This window comes from Pipistrellus hanaki, assembly GCF_964339955.1.
Source record: "Pipistrellus hanaki genome assembly, chromosome: 2".
Classification (NCBI taxonomy): Eukaryota; Metazoa; Chordata; class Mammalia; order Chiroptera; family Vespertilionidae; genus Pipistrellus; species Pipistrellus hanaki.
This window is the reverse complement of record NC_140504.1, coordinates 149,359,224-149,376,560: the sequence shown is the minus strand read 5'-3', so window position 1 is coordinate 149,376,560 and position 17,337 is coordinate 149,359,224. Positions and strand designations below refer to the sequence as shown.

The 17,337-nt window shown below is 38.0% G+C and overlaps 1 protein-coding gene across 4 annotated transcripts in view; it reads left to right on the top strand.

Moving 5' to 3' along the window:
• LOC311616878 (serine/threonine-protein kinase TNNI3K) overlaps window positions 1–17,337 on the top strand; it is a 309,455-nt gene that overhangs the window by 241,053 nt on the left and 51,065 nt on the right. Inside the window, exon 24 of one of the 4 annotated variants that reach the window (XM_084872812.1) lies at window positions 7,053–7,248. The exons of the other annotated variants lie outside the window; for them this stretch is intronic. Within the exon in view, the coding sequence (XP_084728938.1) occupies window positions 7,053–7,092 (40 nt within the window). The 3' untranslated portion in view covers window positions 7,093–7,248. Of the gene's footprint in view, window positions 1–7,052; window positions 7,249–17,337 lie in introns of those variants that run through there. 4 annotated transcript variants of the gene reach the window in all.

The following is a 17,337-nucleotide window of genomic DNA, read 5'->3' as shown; positions in this document are numbered from 1 at the left end:
GTTCTAATCTACTTACCCCTCTACTGCCACCATATTCTTACTTCTATAGAACTAAAGTATGCCATTGCCCTACTTTAAAACCATCAATAATTCTCCATTGCCTCTAAAACTTAAGTGCCAGTGTCTCTTCCTGGAAGCCAAAAGGGTCAATGATACACATTTCCATTTTAACTCCCACGGACAATCATATATTCCACTGGTGCTAGACAGAGAAGGGTACTGCCACTCCTCAAATGCATTCTAAGGTTTGGGAACCATGTGAGACATTTTTGGTAGTCCCAATGACTAGGAAGGTGCTAGTGATGTTTAGTGACCCTGGAGACAGTGTTGAACTTCTACAGTGTTTTGGACAATTCTACAAAATAAAGAATTTCCTGCACAAAATAACAATAGAATCCCTGATAACATACATTTTAGGCAAACTAAAAGTTCTACCATTTTTCATTCAGGCCCAATGTTTTACCTACTGTCAGCCTATTCCTTTATTCTAATTTTAAATCTCAATCCCCACTCTACCTTGCCAAAAGTAAATTATTAATCAGCCTTCAGTATTAGCTCAATCAGCTTAATGAGGGAGCTTTTTCTGGGGCTACCTAATCCACAGCCAGGCCTTTCCAAGGACCACGGCGCTTTGTGCCACTTTATGCACTTACATTATTTGTTTTATATTGTAATTATTTTTAATTTCTCATTAACTCAAATAATTTAAGGACAGAAATTTTCTTCTTTTCTGTTTTATTCAGTTGCCTACAATATCTACTTTATAATTTAACTGTATTTAGAAATTTTACATTTTAATTTATAATAAACTAGGAGAATCATTAGTTGGGCTATGAAAGTATTTGACCCCTATAGTATTGTCAATTTCAAATCTCTTTTTGTCCAAAAATAATGAACCACCAGCTAACTAAACCTTCTTTCCATGCCACTTCCTCATCATTAGGGCATATTGTCCACCTATTTCTTTTTAATAAAGAACAGTATAGAATGTGTGAGAAGGGAAGTGACTGACATTCATTCCCAGTGGAGTTACACAAGGAGAGGTTGCTTTGAGTTGAGATAGTTAAAAAGAGGCAGATAATGGTGATGTAGTTCAAATCTAAAGAGAACAGGATGAAGAACAAACATGAAGTAATGACTATGAATATTTTTTTTCCTTTCTTCTTAAAAAGAATAGGCATTCCTTTCCCAACTGATCTGTAGTAGTAGTTCTTTCCTATATCAAGGGTCCACATTTCGGTACGTCCGTTTTCAGTTTTCTATTCTATTGCATTGGGATATTTATTTACCCCTGTGCCAATAGTGCACAATTTAAATTGCAAGTCCTATATCTGGTAGAATAGGTCTCATCCTGACTATTCTTGACCATTCTTGGTGTGTTTCTTTTTTAATCTTCCATGTAAATTTTGTAATTAGCTTGCATTTTACACACACACACACACACACACACACACACACACATACACACACGGTTTTGATTAGATATTTTAAAATTATAGATCAATACAGGAAGATTTGACATTTTTATTTTATTGAATTTCCCTTTTCATGAACACAGCATATTTAGACATTTATTTAGAAGTTCATTAACATATTTTAGTTAGATTTTATAATCTCTGTGAGGTTCTTATACACCTTTTGTCATATTGATTGTTATATTCATTGTGATTGCTGAAATAATTTGAATTCATTGTTACCATATTATTATATTCTCTGTATTTTCTTCTCTCCTTGTCTTTTTTTGTTTGTATTCTTTTTGGTTACTTGAATATGCACTTCATTTTTCTATTCTTTAATGGGTACCCTAGAAACTTTAACACATTATTTAACACATTATTCTATATTCAGTATATTGGTTCTACTCCCAAACAAAAATGATACCTTAGAACATTTTAGTTGCACATCATGCCCTCCTGAATTTTATATTTCTGTCCTTACTTTAATCATGATTTTTAAAAATTCCACATCACAGATATTTACTTATATTATACAGTTATGGCTTATTTAGACTGACCCATATTTACTATGTAATTAATAATTATGCTTACACTTCACACCTTCCTCCTAGATAATTTTCATTTTCTTCAAATGTATCTTTTAAAATGTATTTAACACAACTCTGTTAGAAGTAAACATCGGAGCCCTGGCACGGTGGCTCAGTTGGTTGGAGCATCGTCCATCCCATACACCAAAAAGGTTAGGAATTCGATTCATGATCAGGGCACATACCTAGGTTGCAGGTTCTATGCCTGTGTGGGGTATGTACAGGAGGCAACCAATGAATCAATGGATATTTTTCTCTCACATTGATGTTTCTCTCTCCCTCTCTCTCTCTCTCTCTCTCTCTCTCTCTCTCTCTCTCTCTCTTTCTCTTCCCTCTTTAAAAAAAATACGTAAAAACATACCCTCTGTGAGGAGGATTTAAAAAAGTAAACATATTTTTCCTCCTGTCATGAAATATATTTTAGTTGATATAGGATTTGAGGTGTTTAATTACTTCTGACTTGCACCTTCAAGATACATTCCACATGTTTCTGAATTGTTCTTATTAATATTTTACTTGTGATTCTATTTGTTTTCAATCTGCCCTTTCTAACTGCTTTTTAGAACTTCTTATTGTTTTTGATATCCTACAGTTTAACTATATTGTGAATAATTATAGATTTAATTTACTTTTCTTGCTTTGAATTTGTTGGGTGCATAGAATCAGACAATTGGCATCTTTCATACATCCTGAATAATATTCAGCCACTATCTCTTCTATTTATTTACCCCATGTTCTCTCTTCTATATTTCTAGAAATCTCGAAGTATTTTTGGTTTTCTTACTCTATTTTTCAAATTTATCAATTTCTTTTCTTTTACATTTATTTTCTACCCTGTACTTTCTGTATGCTGTTGCTGGTAATTTCTTCAAATCTATCTTTCAGTTCACATATACTCTCTGTAGCTATATGAAATTTAATATGATTTCAAATTTCTATTTTTGGTAGAAGTTTAATTTTTTTTACAACCTTACTGGACAGTTTTGAAAATGTCTTATTCTTTCCATGTGCTTTTAATTGTCTTTTTATTCACATATATTTTATAGTCTATATTTGAATATCTGATATTTCTAACCACTGCAGTCTTTATAAATTTAATTATTTAGTTTGTTGCTTCTGCTCATTCTTGCTCCTCATTTCATAATGTATTTAGATATTTTTGTTTGTATTTTGAGTTCATGTCCCTTCAAACTTTATTTCTGGCAACCCTTCCTCCCCATGCTTATTTGGTGTACCCCATTTCACAAATAATTTTTCTTTGCTGATTATCTAGGGAAACTATCCCCTCAGAAACACTTTAAAACTTCAACATGGAGTCTTTTATGAAACATGTGTAGCAATGTTTTTGTTCTAAAACTTGTATCGGTGTGGGCTTATGGATGAAACTTCTTAGGATAAATATATTATTTCTAATTCTCTCACCTTTTCTGGATCCAAAGATGAAGTAGATCACTTATCCTTTGCATCTCTGTGTTTAGAGTGGATTTAATTTGTCCTGGTTCACCCTGGGATTGTGCTTTGAGAACTTTTGCTTTTTACTGGTATTTCTTATCTGACCTCCCAGTTTATTTGGGCCCACGCTATGTTTCCCCATGTGGTCCAATAAAATTCATGCCTTAGACCAACAAGACTCAGTAGGAGAGCAACTTCAGAGCACTTACACCCATCTGGAATTATCGTTTTAGCCAACCATTTTATTGGTATCTACTCTGAACTATAAACATCAGGAAGGCATGAACTTCTCTCCTTTTTGATGCTGTATCTCCAATACTAAGAACACTGTTTGGCACATGATAGGTGCTAAATACCTATTTGAAAGAAATGAATGATCATGATAAATCTTTACAGACATGATGGCCACTCAATTTTCACAACTATCTTATTAAGTAAGCATTATGGTTTTCATCTTTCAGGTTAAAAAAAACTAAAACTCAAATAATTTAAGTCATTTGTATAAAATCATACAGTGGAAAATGGTAGTTAATAGTTGCTTCAGGGCCTTCCAGGTAGTGTTTTAATTATACCATACTGTTTCTGGAGAATAAGCTTGACCAACACGTTTGAAGCATCTATATAAGAAGCGGAATTTATAGCCTCTGGTTTTGGCTTTGAGGAGAATTGGCTGGGAACTATCCAGAGTGCTGAAGAACCTCACTCTAAAGCTGGGCCCCAACTAATGGAACACAATGTACTCTCAGTCTATGCAGGGAGTATTTCCCCTCTAACTCTGATACTAGCCACTTTACCTCAGCTTATGCCTGTCCGTAACAGCTACGGTATTTATAATCAGCTGCCAGCACTGACATAGACCTGAGCACAACAAACCACATCAGCTGCCTCATTCACCAGCATGCCATGGCCTAACCTTGCCCTCTCTATCTTCTTTAATCATGTCTCTGGAAGCTGGCCTGAATCCCTGACCATATTTCCAAAACAGCAAAAAAAAAAAAAAAAAAAAAAAAAAAAAAAAAAAAAAATTAGAATATATAAAAGGACAAACTCTTTCCCTCTAGACACTTGGGAACCAGTTTTAAGGCTAACTCTATTTCAGTATGATTTCTTTATGAAGCACATAGTAAAACTAGACTATTTTCCATTTGCTCATAAATATATTCTCTATTACAGTAGTCAATTGCATTCACTGTGTTTTTAAAAAATCTTTTAGCTTATGTTTTGGGCAATAAATAGTCTAATAATGAGGATGTCATGTGTTTTTTTTTTAATCCTAGAAATAAAGAAAAATATCTCAATTTTTAACTTGTAAATAGAAGGAAAGCTCAGAATCTTTCAGCTGATTCTGCAAATGAATAATTTTAATATTTCTAAATTTAAGGAAACAAAAAAAAACATAACATCTTTGGCTTTTAAAACTGTCTCTCTCTTTTAAAAAAAAATATATATTTTTTTAATTGATTTTCCACAGAGAGGAAAGAGAGAGGAAGAGAGAGTTAAAAAAATCAAATAGAGAGAAACATCGATCAGCTGCCTCCTGCACACCACCTACTGGAGATGTGCCCACAACTAAGGTACATGCCCTTGACCAGAATCGAGCCTGGGACCTTTCAGTCCACAGGCTGACATTCTATCCACTGAGCCAAATCGGTTTTGGCTTAAACTGTCTCTTTGCTTATTAAATACTTATTAAAAATATGACATCTGTAAGATTTTGTTAAAGACCCTAGTGTGTACCAACGCATCACATTAGTATCAAACTCTTACTTCAACAATGTCTTCTGAGCCAGTAGAACATGTTGCCTTACTAACTCACTTAAGTTATATAGGCTTTACTCAAGTTGTTTATATAATGAGAAGGGCTTAGACATAGCTGCCTAATCTAGGAACAAGTCAACTCTTTTCCTGGGATAGTTATCACCTCTGGAATGTAAAATGTTTTTGCGAGACTCACTTGCTGAAGGTCAGATATCAAACTCATTAAGGGTCTACTCTGGAAAAATATAAAAGCAAAAGGGAAGCAGTGAGAATCTAAGTTAAGTGCCATAATGCCTGCCAGTTGCTTTTTATCTCTTTCTTTCTTAAGCTCAAATTTTCTTGAGGTGTTTATATTTTTTTTCTAATGAACAAAAGCAGAAAAATTCTCAATGCCAGAGGTATGGGGTTGAGACAGAAAATAGCTATTCATGTTGACGAGGGTGTGGAAGAACTTCATACACCTTCTCATTATGTCCCTTAAGGTCATCTAATAAAGACGATAAATTAAGGAAAGTGGAAAGAGATCTTGTAGGAAGTTAAAACTATTTGCATGGAGGTCCAAAAAATAAGCATAGTTATCTATTTACATTTACATAAAATCTCTTCATCACAGACCCGGATGCACTACAGTGAAATAAGCAAAAAATTCCTGTATGCACACACAAAAATAATAATAAAAAGAAGGCTATAAATTGATAGTGCCCTCTGATTTTCCTGCTGCTAATATCCCAAACATCGTCAGAATTATAAATAATGTGTGCTGAATTGCTGCAGGGCGCTATGTAAGAACTCCCTTTCAGTTGATGTAGTCCTAAGGCAATATCCTGGCTATTTTCTGGTTGCTTTGCTCTCTAGCGCCACCTAGCAATCAGTTGACAAACCTCGTGTGGGCCCTCCAGCCATTCTGACTGCTCTAGAAAGGAGAAAGGTTTGGAGATTTCACACGGAACAAAGGCTTTCAACCTTAAAGTTAGGAGCATGTGGAAAATGTCAGTCCTTTCTTTCAGTTCCTTGACTTTTAAAACCACCCTTAGTTTGAAACAGATTTCCTCCATGAAAAAAAAAAAAGAAGCAAAAAAATAGAAGAACATCAAATAAACTTCTGTTCAGAAGAGAAAGTGATGAAAAGTGGGAAATTAATAAAAGTGAAGATATGAGAAGAGCCCTCTGTGTGTAAAAGTGGCACTTTTTTATAAGCTTTTAAGGGCCTGCATTTATTGTAGCATAAAGCTTTGCATGCAAAGAGTGTGTGAATGACACATCTAGGTTACAACATATGCACTTGAGAGAGAATGAGATGCAGCTCTTGCCACAGCTATTCAGATGCTATAATTTCCTGTTCCTTTCTATCCTTCAGTAGTGCTTGTTAGCAACCTGAAATGGGCTCGCCCATAACCCAAAGGGCCAGCCCGAGTATTCTTCCCTCTTCAAGAATTTTGTAATACTAATTAACGAATTCCCAGCCACAAGAACGAAACCTGCAAAGATTCGCCAGAGGCAAACGACTAAATCAATGGTGACAGTTCTCAGTTTCCAATTAGATGAAATGACATTGGGACAGCGAGTAGCCTGACTGTCTAATGATGAGAGTTTTATGAGTTTTTCATTCCCGGAAATGAAGAGAGACCCTGTCCCTTTCTCCATTCACAACCCAAACGAGGGCCTACACCCACTCTTAGGTACATCAAAGCACACAGATCCCGCCTTTGGCAGTGAGTTACTGTGTAGACTGAAAGTAACATTTGGTCCGAAAGCACTGCTTTTGAGACTGCTTCTCTTTTACTGAAATGTCTGACAGGACCCAACATGGGGACCAAGAGAACAGCCGGCCTAATTAAATCTGTGCAGACAGCAGCACCAGCGCTGTTCCACAGCCTGACTCCAGCTCGCCCAGCCCAGCTCCCTCCTCACTCCAGTGTTTGTGCTGTGAATCTCTCGCCAGCATGGCAACTGTTGCTATGTTTGCAGTAATAAGAAGTAGGTGATGCTGTGTCTCTGTAATGATTCAGATACAAAAGCAATGATTTCTAAATAGATTTCTGAAGCAGCTCTTACAATGGCGCTGCACAGTTTAACGGGTTTAATTCCTCGTTGATTTTTTTTCTTTTCTTTTCTTTTCTCCTTTGGTAGCTCCCACGTGGACTCAGTCCAATCCTCGTATAATGCAAAAAATGGCAGCATCCTTCCTTTTGCTTGCTAGCGTTTGAAACAGGAAGCTTCCTGTTAGAGAAGACATTCCACAAGTCATAGTTTCTTATTCTTTCCTTGGAAACTAACAGAGGGAAGCATTTTTTGTTTGTTTGTTTGACATTTAGGTAAGAAGCTAATACAGCCTGGAAAAAAAAAATGTAGGCCCAAGAAAAAAACATAATTCCTGTATTAGCCAAAGTGGAATGTAAACCATCCACCATTAATATGCATGATATTAGCTGAGCATTTTCTATTAATGAGCAGATGTTTAAAAGGCCTCAGTTGCAAAGAAGTAGGAATTCACTAGTGAAGATATGTTTACCTTCCTGCATCCTCTTCCAAAAAGATATTGAAAAAAGAGAAACTATTTTTTTTTTTTTTTGCCTTAGTTGGGCACCTATGTTCACTGCCCCATACATATCCCCGAATGCCAACACAGGCTAGCCCTAGAGGAGACATGATTGCAGTAAGACCTGCACTAATGCAATATTAACCTCACCGAAAAGAAAACCTATGACATGTTAAGATGCTACTCTACATTTCTTGTATGCAGTTTTATTATTGACTTACCATGTCTTCTACAAGGTAAGATTTATTTATCAGCATTCCACAAATGAGGAAACTGGAGCACAAAAAGGATTTGCAACTAGCAAGCAGCAAGGCCACGGCTGAGCCTGGATCAGCCTGACTCCAAAGCCCACCATCTTTTCGCTGCTTTCTGAGCTGCTGTAGCGTGAGAGAGCTGCTCTCATGCTAATCAGCCATGTGGCATGGGCCCGGCCCTTCCTGCCTTGGGTTTCAGATTCTCATCTGCCGTGAAGCATGTGAGCCAGATCCTTGGTGCTCAAGCTGCAGCTCATGGGCCAGCAGCTTCGGCTTCACCCAGGACCTTGTTAAAAACTCTGACTCTCGGGCCCCACAGGCACCTACTGAATCACAGCCCACATTTTAACTGATGTGAATGTACATTAAAATTTAAGAAGCACAGGACTGGCCAGTCTTTACGGACCCTACCCCTCCAGCTCAAATATGTTTAGAATGTTGTCCCTCTTATTTCTATATTTCTAGATTCAGCCTCTCCTCCAATGTCGCATCACTGCTCCCCATAAGCATTCCTAATCTCATCCTCCCACCTGATAAAATATTTTTTCTCTCTTCTAAGAAAAGTTTTACTCATTTTAATTGACTTACCACTTTTGACTTAGTATTATGTCTATGTTGCATATGTTCCTTGAGGGGGAGACCCATCCATGTAAAATAATTTTATACCTCTACACCAGCTGGCATAGTACATTATACTAAAGAAAATCTGTTGAAGGAAATGTTGAACAAGACATTATCTTAATAACTGCAGATGTCATCTAGGGCTCTGATTGCAAGGTCCCCTATCACCCATTATGAACTTTTCAAAGCAAGCACTCTCCAGGAATTCTTTAAATGTGAATCCAAAGAAACTTACAGAAGCACATATGACAAGAGTGGTTTTCAGACTTTTTCACCACCCCCATCTTTTTAATACACAAATACATGAAAGATTCAATAAAGACCAAACTCAACTTCAAAATCTCCTCCTCTAGGAAGCCTTCCTAGATATCCACACCTGGTTATACACCCATCATGCTTTTGTTGTTGTTTTGTTTGTTTGTTTGTTTGTTTGTTTTTGCTGTCTTATCCTGTGCACATCACATCAGGGCATAGAAACTGTTATGATCATTAAAATTATGTCACCTGCCCCCTTACACACATACACACATGCTTTAGATTGCTTGAAGTCTTCTGTCTTTCATCTTTGCAGTCTTAATATTTATCACAATGCGTGGCACACAGTAAGTTGGTAGATATATGTATATTGAATGAATGAATGGCTTAATCAATGCAAACTTTATAAATGTAAAGTCTTATGTTGCTGTTGTTTTTGTTTTTTGTGTGTGTGTGTGTTTTTTCTCCATGTTAGGTTGCATTGACACCAAGGACATGGAGAAACACAGTTCTATGGTGAAATTTAAGAAATACTTGTTTAGCTATGTTGGCATTCCCTACCAATATGGTACTTTAATTTAGTGTCACATGAGCTAGATATCTAGGCACATGGACTCTGAGACTTAGAAACTCGAGTGCCTTTGGGATGCCCAAGGTGGTAAAATTGAAACAGTGTTTGCTTTTTTCCTCTCTCACTAAGTCAGACAACCATTCATTCAACAAATATCTACAGTGCCAGGAGTTCACTAGAGACTGGAGGTGTCAAGTAAAATACATAGTATAACCTTTCCTCTTTTTAAGTCATCTAGAATGAATGACAGACCCCAACTGTGTTTATAACACAATTTGATACATACAATAATTGGCATGTGACTCTTAGGTCATGTAAACACAGAAAGAGGCCTTACTGATTATGGCCAGATAGTCCATTGGCCCACTGTCTGTGGATGTAGGTCCAGAAGTCACCCATTTGTCCTTATCTGGAAAGAACAGTAAAATTAGGGAGGAAGAAGAAGACTGGCTATGGACTGCCTGGCAATGAATCCATTCAGAAGAGAAAAGACACTGGCAACAGAATGAATGATAAGGAAAGCTAGTTGGGCATGGACTCATTAACAGCACATGGTGTAAATTTAACAGGGTTTGTGGGAGAAAGTTATAAACAGGGAATTATCCAATTGCACATAATTTTCTGAGCTCCTGTTATCCCTCTGAATGATCTACTCTATAGAAGAAGTCTATTATTTTATTCTCTATATAGTTAAAAGGAAAATGGAACATCTAGGAAACTATTTTATGATAAAACTCCCTAATTGGATTGTTAGGAAGGAAAAGACTCTTAAGTTGACTTTTCGGTATCTTGAACCCTGGGAGCCAGCCCTTTCCTATCCTTCTGAAAGGGGAAGGAGAAATGCTTTCAGGGCCATCAGATTTGTCAAGATAAGGAATAGGAACTGGGAAGGGGAGAGCTCATATTCTTCCTTGCCTACTCAATACATTATTAGTTATCTAATACTTAATCAGCTTTCAGCTAACACTAATGTATCCTATAGGAAAGTTTCCAGCAGAAAGTAACAGAAAACTCAATGAATAGTTTTTAATAAAACAGTGGCTTGTTTTTCACACATAATAAGAACTTTGGAAGGAGATAGTCAAGGGCAAGTGTTCTGCTGCTTGTCAGACATTAGAAGACAGGCTCATTTTCTTCCCTTCACCATCTTCAGCACTTGGGTCTGTTTCTGTCATGTTTGAAGCTACATGGTTACAAAATGACTGCTCAGTGGTTGAGTATTGACCTATGAACCAGGAGGTCACAGTTCAATCCCCAGTCAGGACAAATGCCTGATTTGCAGGCTTCATCCCCAGTCTGGGGCATGCAGGAGGCAGTCAATCAATGTTTTCTCTCATCATTGAAGTTTCTCTCTCTTCCTCTCCTTTCCTCTCTGAAATCAATTATCCTACCTAATAAAAAAGTAATATGCAAATTGACTATCACTCCAACACACAAGATGGCTGCCCTCATGTGGTCAAAGATGGCCACCAGAAGATGGCCAGCAGGAGAGGGCAGTTGAGAGAGATCAGGCTAGCAGGGGAGTGCAGACGAGAGGGACCAGGCCTGCAAGGGAGAGCAATTGGAGCTGAACAAGCCTGCAGGAGAGGGAAGTTAGGGATGACCAGGCTGGCAGGGAAGGGCAGTTGGGGGCAAATAGGCTGGTAGGGTAGCAGTTAGGCATCAATCAGGCTGGCAGGGAAGTGGTTAGGGGTGATCAGGCTGGCAAGCAGAAGTGGTTAGGGGCAATCAGGAAAGCAGACAGGTGAGCAATTAGAAACCAGCAGTCCTGGATTGTGAGAGGGATGTCTGACGGCTTGTTTAGGCCCAATCCTAGTAGGATCCTAGTAGGATCAGGCCTAAATGGGCAGTTGGACATTCCTTGAAGGGTCACAGATTGGAGAGGGTGCAGGCTGGCCTAAGGGGCACTCCCCTCATGCACAAATTTCATGCACGGGGCCTCTAATACATATATTGTATATAAAGATGACTGCAACAGCTCAGTCATCATATCTCCATTTAAAGAAGGCAAAGGGGGCTAGTTTATACCAACATGTTTTTCTGTCTTATATCTTTTTAGCAGGAAATCAAAAGCCTTCTGACAGTGACTTAATTTGTCAGAACCTGAATCAGGGAAAGCATCCCTTAGAAGAGAGGCTGAGAAGGAACAGGATGATTTTTCTGGTCACAGAAGAGAGAATTGGTGAGCTACACTGGACAGGGATATGTACCTTGAAGCCAGAGATATTTGTGTTCAAATCCCAGTTCTGCCTCCTAGGAACAGTGTGAACTTGGGCCTGTCTGACCTTACTAAAAGAGGTATCATAATATTACCTGATAGGTTTTTGCAAGGATTGGAGAAAATACATATAAAAGACTTAATATCATCCTGTGAAAGTTTATGTTGTCCTGTTTTAAACTGGAGATAGTCCACTATTTCATAGTTCCACCTAGAGAGAGATAAATACTTTCCTGAGGCTGAGAAGAGAAAGCCTATGCCTGCCTGGATTTCAGGATCCTAATTCAGGCACTCTCTTTTCCTTTTTATCACGTACTCTCTTTGAGATACAAACACTCCTTCTTTTCTTAAATAACTGCCTTACCCAGGTGTTTCTTGTAGTTTTTCCTCACCTATCTACACAACTTGTTTGGAAAATTTAACAATGTTGACCATTCCCCTGAAAGCTACCATTTGAATTAGAGAAATGGTTGCTGCATGTTTTCTACCAAGAAGCTATTTACATGAAAATGACAGAAATCAGGAGAAATGACTTTCGAGGATTCAATTTTTCTCCCTTTATAATCCTTGAAAAGCAAACTATAATTAATTGTGAATGTGCCTACTAAAAGCTAGCATACTACATGAGAATAAAAAGGGTTGAAATTGCCTGAGAAACAACTAATTTAAATACATTTTTTCTAAATAATAATAATAGTAGTACATTGGTTTTACCCAAGTGAACATTTTTTCATGTATATTTTTTTTTAAAAAACAACAACAACCCTTTATTGCTCAGGCAAGATTAATCTTTTACGCTTTTCTTCAATACTATTTTTATCAGATCAACATAGAGTAAAAACTATTGAATCATAAAAGTAATATAATTGATAACAAAACATCATGTTAAGATGTTGGTTGTTGTTTTCCACATATGGTATCTGTGAAGAAATACAAAGAAGAGGAGCGCCAGGGGCAAAGGCAGAGAGATGGAAACCTGTGTGGCACATCTAGAGAATAGCGAAGAGTTTGGAGTAACTAGAACAGAAATTTAATATGCATAGCAATCTAAAGTAGGAAGAAGTAGAAATAAGAGAAGAACGAAGACAAGTGAGTTCAATATCCAAGGGGAGTTGGAAGGAAGCGAACAGCCTTCCTTTATGCAGCTTTCTTTCCAAGTCACTAAAACCTCAGACTCTTCACCCAGGTGGTAAGCATGCAAGGCTCTGGTGGAAATAGATATAGCAACCAGTCATCTTTGTTGAAAGTGCGCTGGGCATGACTAAATCTTGATGAGCCATAAATGAGCATGATTTCTGCAGCTGTGTTTAGAATGGGTCACTGGAAAGACTCAAGTGGGTGGACAAACTGTGGTGATACAGATGAGACCTGAATGGCACACAGTAAAGCTCTGCCTTGAATCCAAGATTGGGCAGCATTGAAATGTGGCTCTTGTACAGCTAACGCAGTACAACTAATACTGTATTGATGACACCGCTCACATGGTCATCTGTTTATGGGGCTGTCTCTTCCAATAGTGAGGAAAGGGAAGTAAACATATAAAGAAGCTGACCTCATGATTTAAAAAGAAGGATTTAACTTACCCAAAGTTTTCACAGCTTCTAGTCTAATCTCCACATTGAAAGGTGGGTGATGTACCCAAGACCTACTGAGCTAACTGCCCAGTGTCTCAGCCATATGCCTTATTCATATATATAAAATTGATTTTTTACAGAGAGGAAGGGAGAGAGATAAAGAGTTAAAAACATCGATGAGAGAGAAACATTGATCAGCTGCCTCCTGCACCCCCCCCACTGGTGTGCCCTTGACCAGAATCGAACCTGGGACCTTTCGGTCCGCATGTCAATGCCCTATCCACTGAGCCAAACCGGTTTTGGCCTTATTCCTCTTTATATGCATCTCCACTCCCATCTGCCTTCATTCTTTCATGCCTGGAATACATTTGGCACATGATAGTTCCTCATCAACAGTTCATTGAGAGAAAAAACCAACACCTACCATTGACAGAATGCTATTTATTCTGTTCTATCTTCCCTGCTGGGTGTTTCATACTGTGTTCTTCAAAATGGGCATTTCACTGCAGCATGCCTCCCTCCATATGAAAAACTTCTCTCATGACAAGCCTTATGACTGGGCAGACTGGGGGAGCACCTGCAGTTGGCCTTTGCTGCCTCTCATCCAGAGAAATGGCTCAACGTGGAAAACCACAGATGACTTTTGCCATCTCAGGAGCATTACCCATGACAAGATATTTGAAGGGGAAAACAGATTATTGGCTCCTTTAGGTTGATGCTAGTTTTTGATTGTTAACAAAGGCCTTATCTGAATAATTTGTTGTTAGATCCATTGAGTATGCAGTTAGTGCTGCTTGCCTGGCCCAAGACAATAGCAGAGATGCCTGGGGTAAGGGACTGGTAGTAGAGAAAGAGCTGGCATGACCTAGCAGGCCACTAGTGCTTTTCTAGTTCATTCACTCAGATTAAGTTTTTTTGAGCACTCATAGTGAGATTTGGGCATGTGCTTGACTAAAGCCCCATCCTTTCCCTTAAAGAACAAGTAATTATAATCCGGTCCATATAATCCGGTAAGTGCTCTTAGCAAAGTGAATCTATGAGTAGGTGGAGAAATGCAGGCACTGCTAGGGGTTGACAACCTGATGGTGACTCTTGTAATATCCCCTCAGGAGAAAATGTTTGTTTAGCAGGCACATATCTGCAAGAGTAGTTTCTTTTCCTTCTTTCTTCTTTTTTTTCTCCTCCTCCCTTTTTCTCTAAACCAAACCTAAGCAAGTCTGCATTACCCAGAGGCAGCTGGTGCTCCAATGTGGGCGTATTAAATGTTTAACATCTTGTCACTTGCAAAACTGATGGAGTCATCCTTTTTGTTTCAGAGTTTCATGTTTAGGGGCTGAACAGCTAGACTGATGAGCATTGCCAGAGAGAAATATTTTTTGAGAAGTAAGTGAAGCTGATGACACGTTACTTTACAGTTTAGTGAAATTCAGCAAATTTAATTCTATTATGCTGTCAAAATTTCACAAAAGGGAGACCGGGAGCATATTTAAGATGAATCTTTCAAGATTTCAGGAGCCACACCACATCTGCAAAAATCCGACGCACCTGGTCCTGACAGTCCTTTGTTTTTTATACATGAAGGGGAATAAATAACCTTCCAAGAACTAATTAAGTTTAAATAAAGTTATCTTGGTGATGTGGTGCCTGCCTCTTCTCCCTTGAAAAGATTGTCAATCAGTAAACCATAACCATGTTTTTGGTTTTGTTTTTTTAATCAAAAGCTTTTCAAAGTTTCCATAGCCAGATTTACCCAGGCACACCAAAATAGAAGCTTTCTTTACAAATCATAGAATAAAGAACTAAAAGACAGATTTTATAGAGAATTCAAATCCAGATCATTTAAGCCTTTGTTTATTTTCACAATCACCTAGGAGATATGGTCTAATAAATTCATTCTTACCAAAAAGTTGGGAGCAATTGTTTTAAAGCATTAACCTACAATTTTATATTTTTGTTTGAGATTCACAAGCTGACAAACTGAAAGGGCTTTCTGATGCTTTACAATTGGTGGGGCTAAAATGTTTATTATTAACTCCAAGAGAAATATTGATGTTTATTTCCATAGAATTTTTTCTCTGTTTAATAATCATGCACTGAAGAATCAAATTCTCACCAGAATGTGTTAAAAACTTAACATTTACTGTACATTAATTTAATATTCTTAACTGGTAGAAATTGAATATTCCTGCAAGGTAGATATTCTCTCCATTTTAAAGGTAGCAAAACTGGTCAAAACAATTAGGAAATGTGCCCTGAGATAGTATGTAGGGGTGCTTGGGTTAACGCCAGTCTTACTGACCCAAAAGCCCACATATACTCTTTCCAGAAAGCCTAAAAGATTCCATTTGGAACTCATGATGAAAACAAAGGCAAGGCTATGATGAAAATGTAAGGGGATTTTATGGACTGAATTGTGTCCCTAAAAAAATCTGTTGAAGTTCTACCCACCCCCCTCCACTACATCAGACTATGACCTTATTTGGATATAGGTTTGTTGCAGCTGCTAAGATGAGGTCATACTGAAGAAGGGTGGGCCCTTAATTCCATATGACTTGTGTTTTAATAAGAAGAGGGGTGAGACATCCTGGAGAAAGCCATTTGAAGACTATGAGACAGAGATAATGCATATACAAGCCAGACTGTGCGGAAGCCAGAGATAGGCACAGAACAGATTCTGCCTCAGATCCCTCAGAAGGCACCAACCCTGCCAACACTTGGACTTTGGACTTTTAGCCTCAAGAACTGTGCGAAAATAAATCTCTGATGTTTTAAGCTTCTCTGTTACAGCAGCCCTAGAAAGAACACTAACATAGGGAAAAAAGCAGGGCTTCCTAGAGCCCAGGAAGGAAACAAGCCCAAGACTTTATTTGAGTCCAGTGCCATGCATGAGGAGCCAGAGTCACTTGTTATTTTTCTTTCTTCATCATTTGTGGTTATTCAGAAAACCCACACTTACCCCAATATGAGATTTGAAGGACATATTATTGGTACCTTCTCAAAAAAATATATACCGGTATGTATGATTAACCAAAGTTAGAGTTGTAAATTCTAACACTTTATAATGCCCATGTGTGTCACAAGGACACTGGGAGAGGATGTTTTAGTTGAGGTTTCATTGGGGTCTCTCTGATGGTTGCTGTTGGCAACCAGTCCTATAACAGAAGCAGCGAAGGCCTAAATGAGGTCGGGAGTCAGGAAGAGATTGCAGGTAATGGAGGTCAAACACAACTGATGTCAGGCAGGTGACTGACATCTGATGCAGTCAAACTAAGGGGATCAAGGTTAGAGTCATACAGAGACCACAGGTGAAGGCTGGAGACAGAACACTGATGGAAATAATTAAAAGCTGCATTTGACAAGGACATTTGAACAAGGTCAAAAAAATATGGCAAAATCCAAGGCGAATCTGAGGTTTTCATCTTCAGAAACTTAGTCTTCTTCAATTAGCTCTTTCTTTAGAGTGGAGATCTTCAAGTTGCGAAAAGGACTATACTTACCCTTGCCATCCTAATACTCTGTGGAGCCAGTTGACCTCCCTTATTCCTCGAGATGCTGATATCTGTCTCAGCTGAGAAAGAGGAGCTTTCTTTTAACAGGATGTGAATGGGGAGCAGCACTGATGTCTTTAGGAGCCTCAGAGGGAGGGGTGGAGAAATGGTCCCACTTACTGACTGATGAAGTCATCATCTGGGGATCTTGGAGTTAGAACTAGGATGAGGATGTGAATCTGAAACTGCAAATCATTCTTATCTTTTATTGATGATAGCCTTGGTATTTCAAAATTTTAAAAATCTTGTTGTTCTGAAATTTTCCACTAGCCAGAAAAAATTAGCTAATGCTGAGACTAGTCAGTGAATGCTGATAGCCAATCCATTCGTTTGTTTGTTTGTTTTTATCAATTATTATTTACTAGACTAGGGAGAGGGCCCAAATTTACAGGTATTTTGCTGAACGATAAAAATAAAGACAAAAATAAAATATGATACTTGATTTAAGAGGGTAGCAATCTAGTCAGGAAGGACTTATCAAATCCCTACAGTTCAGTGCATTC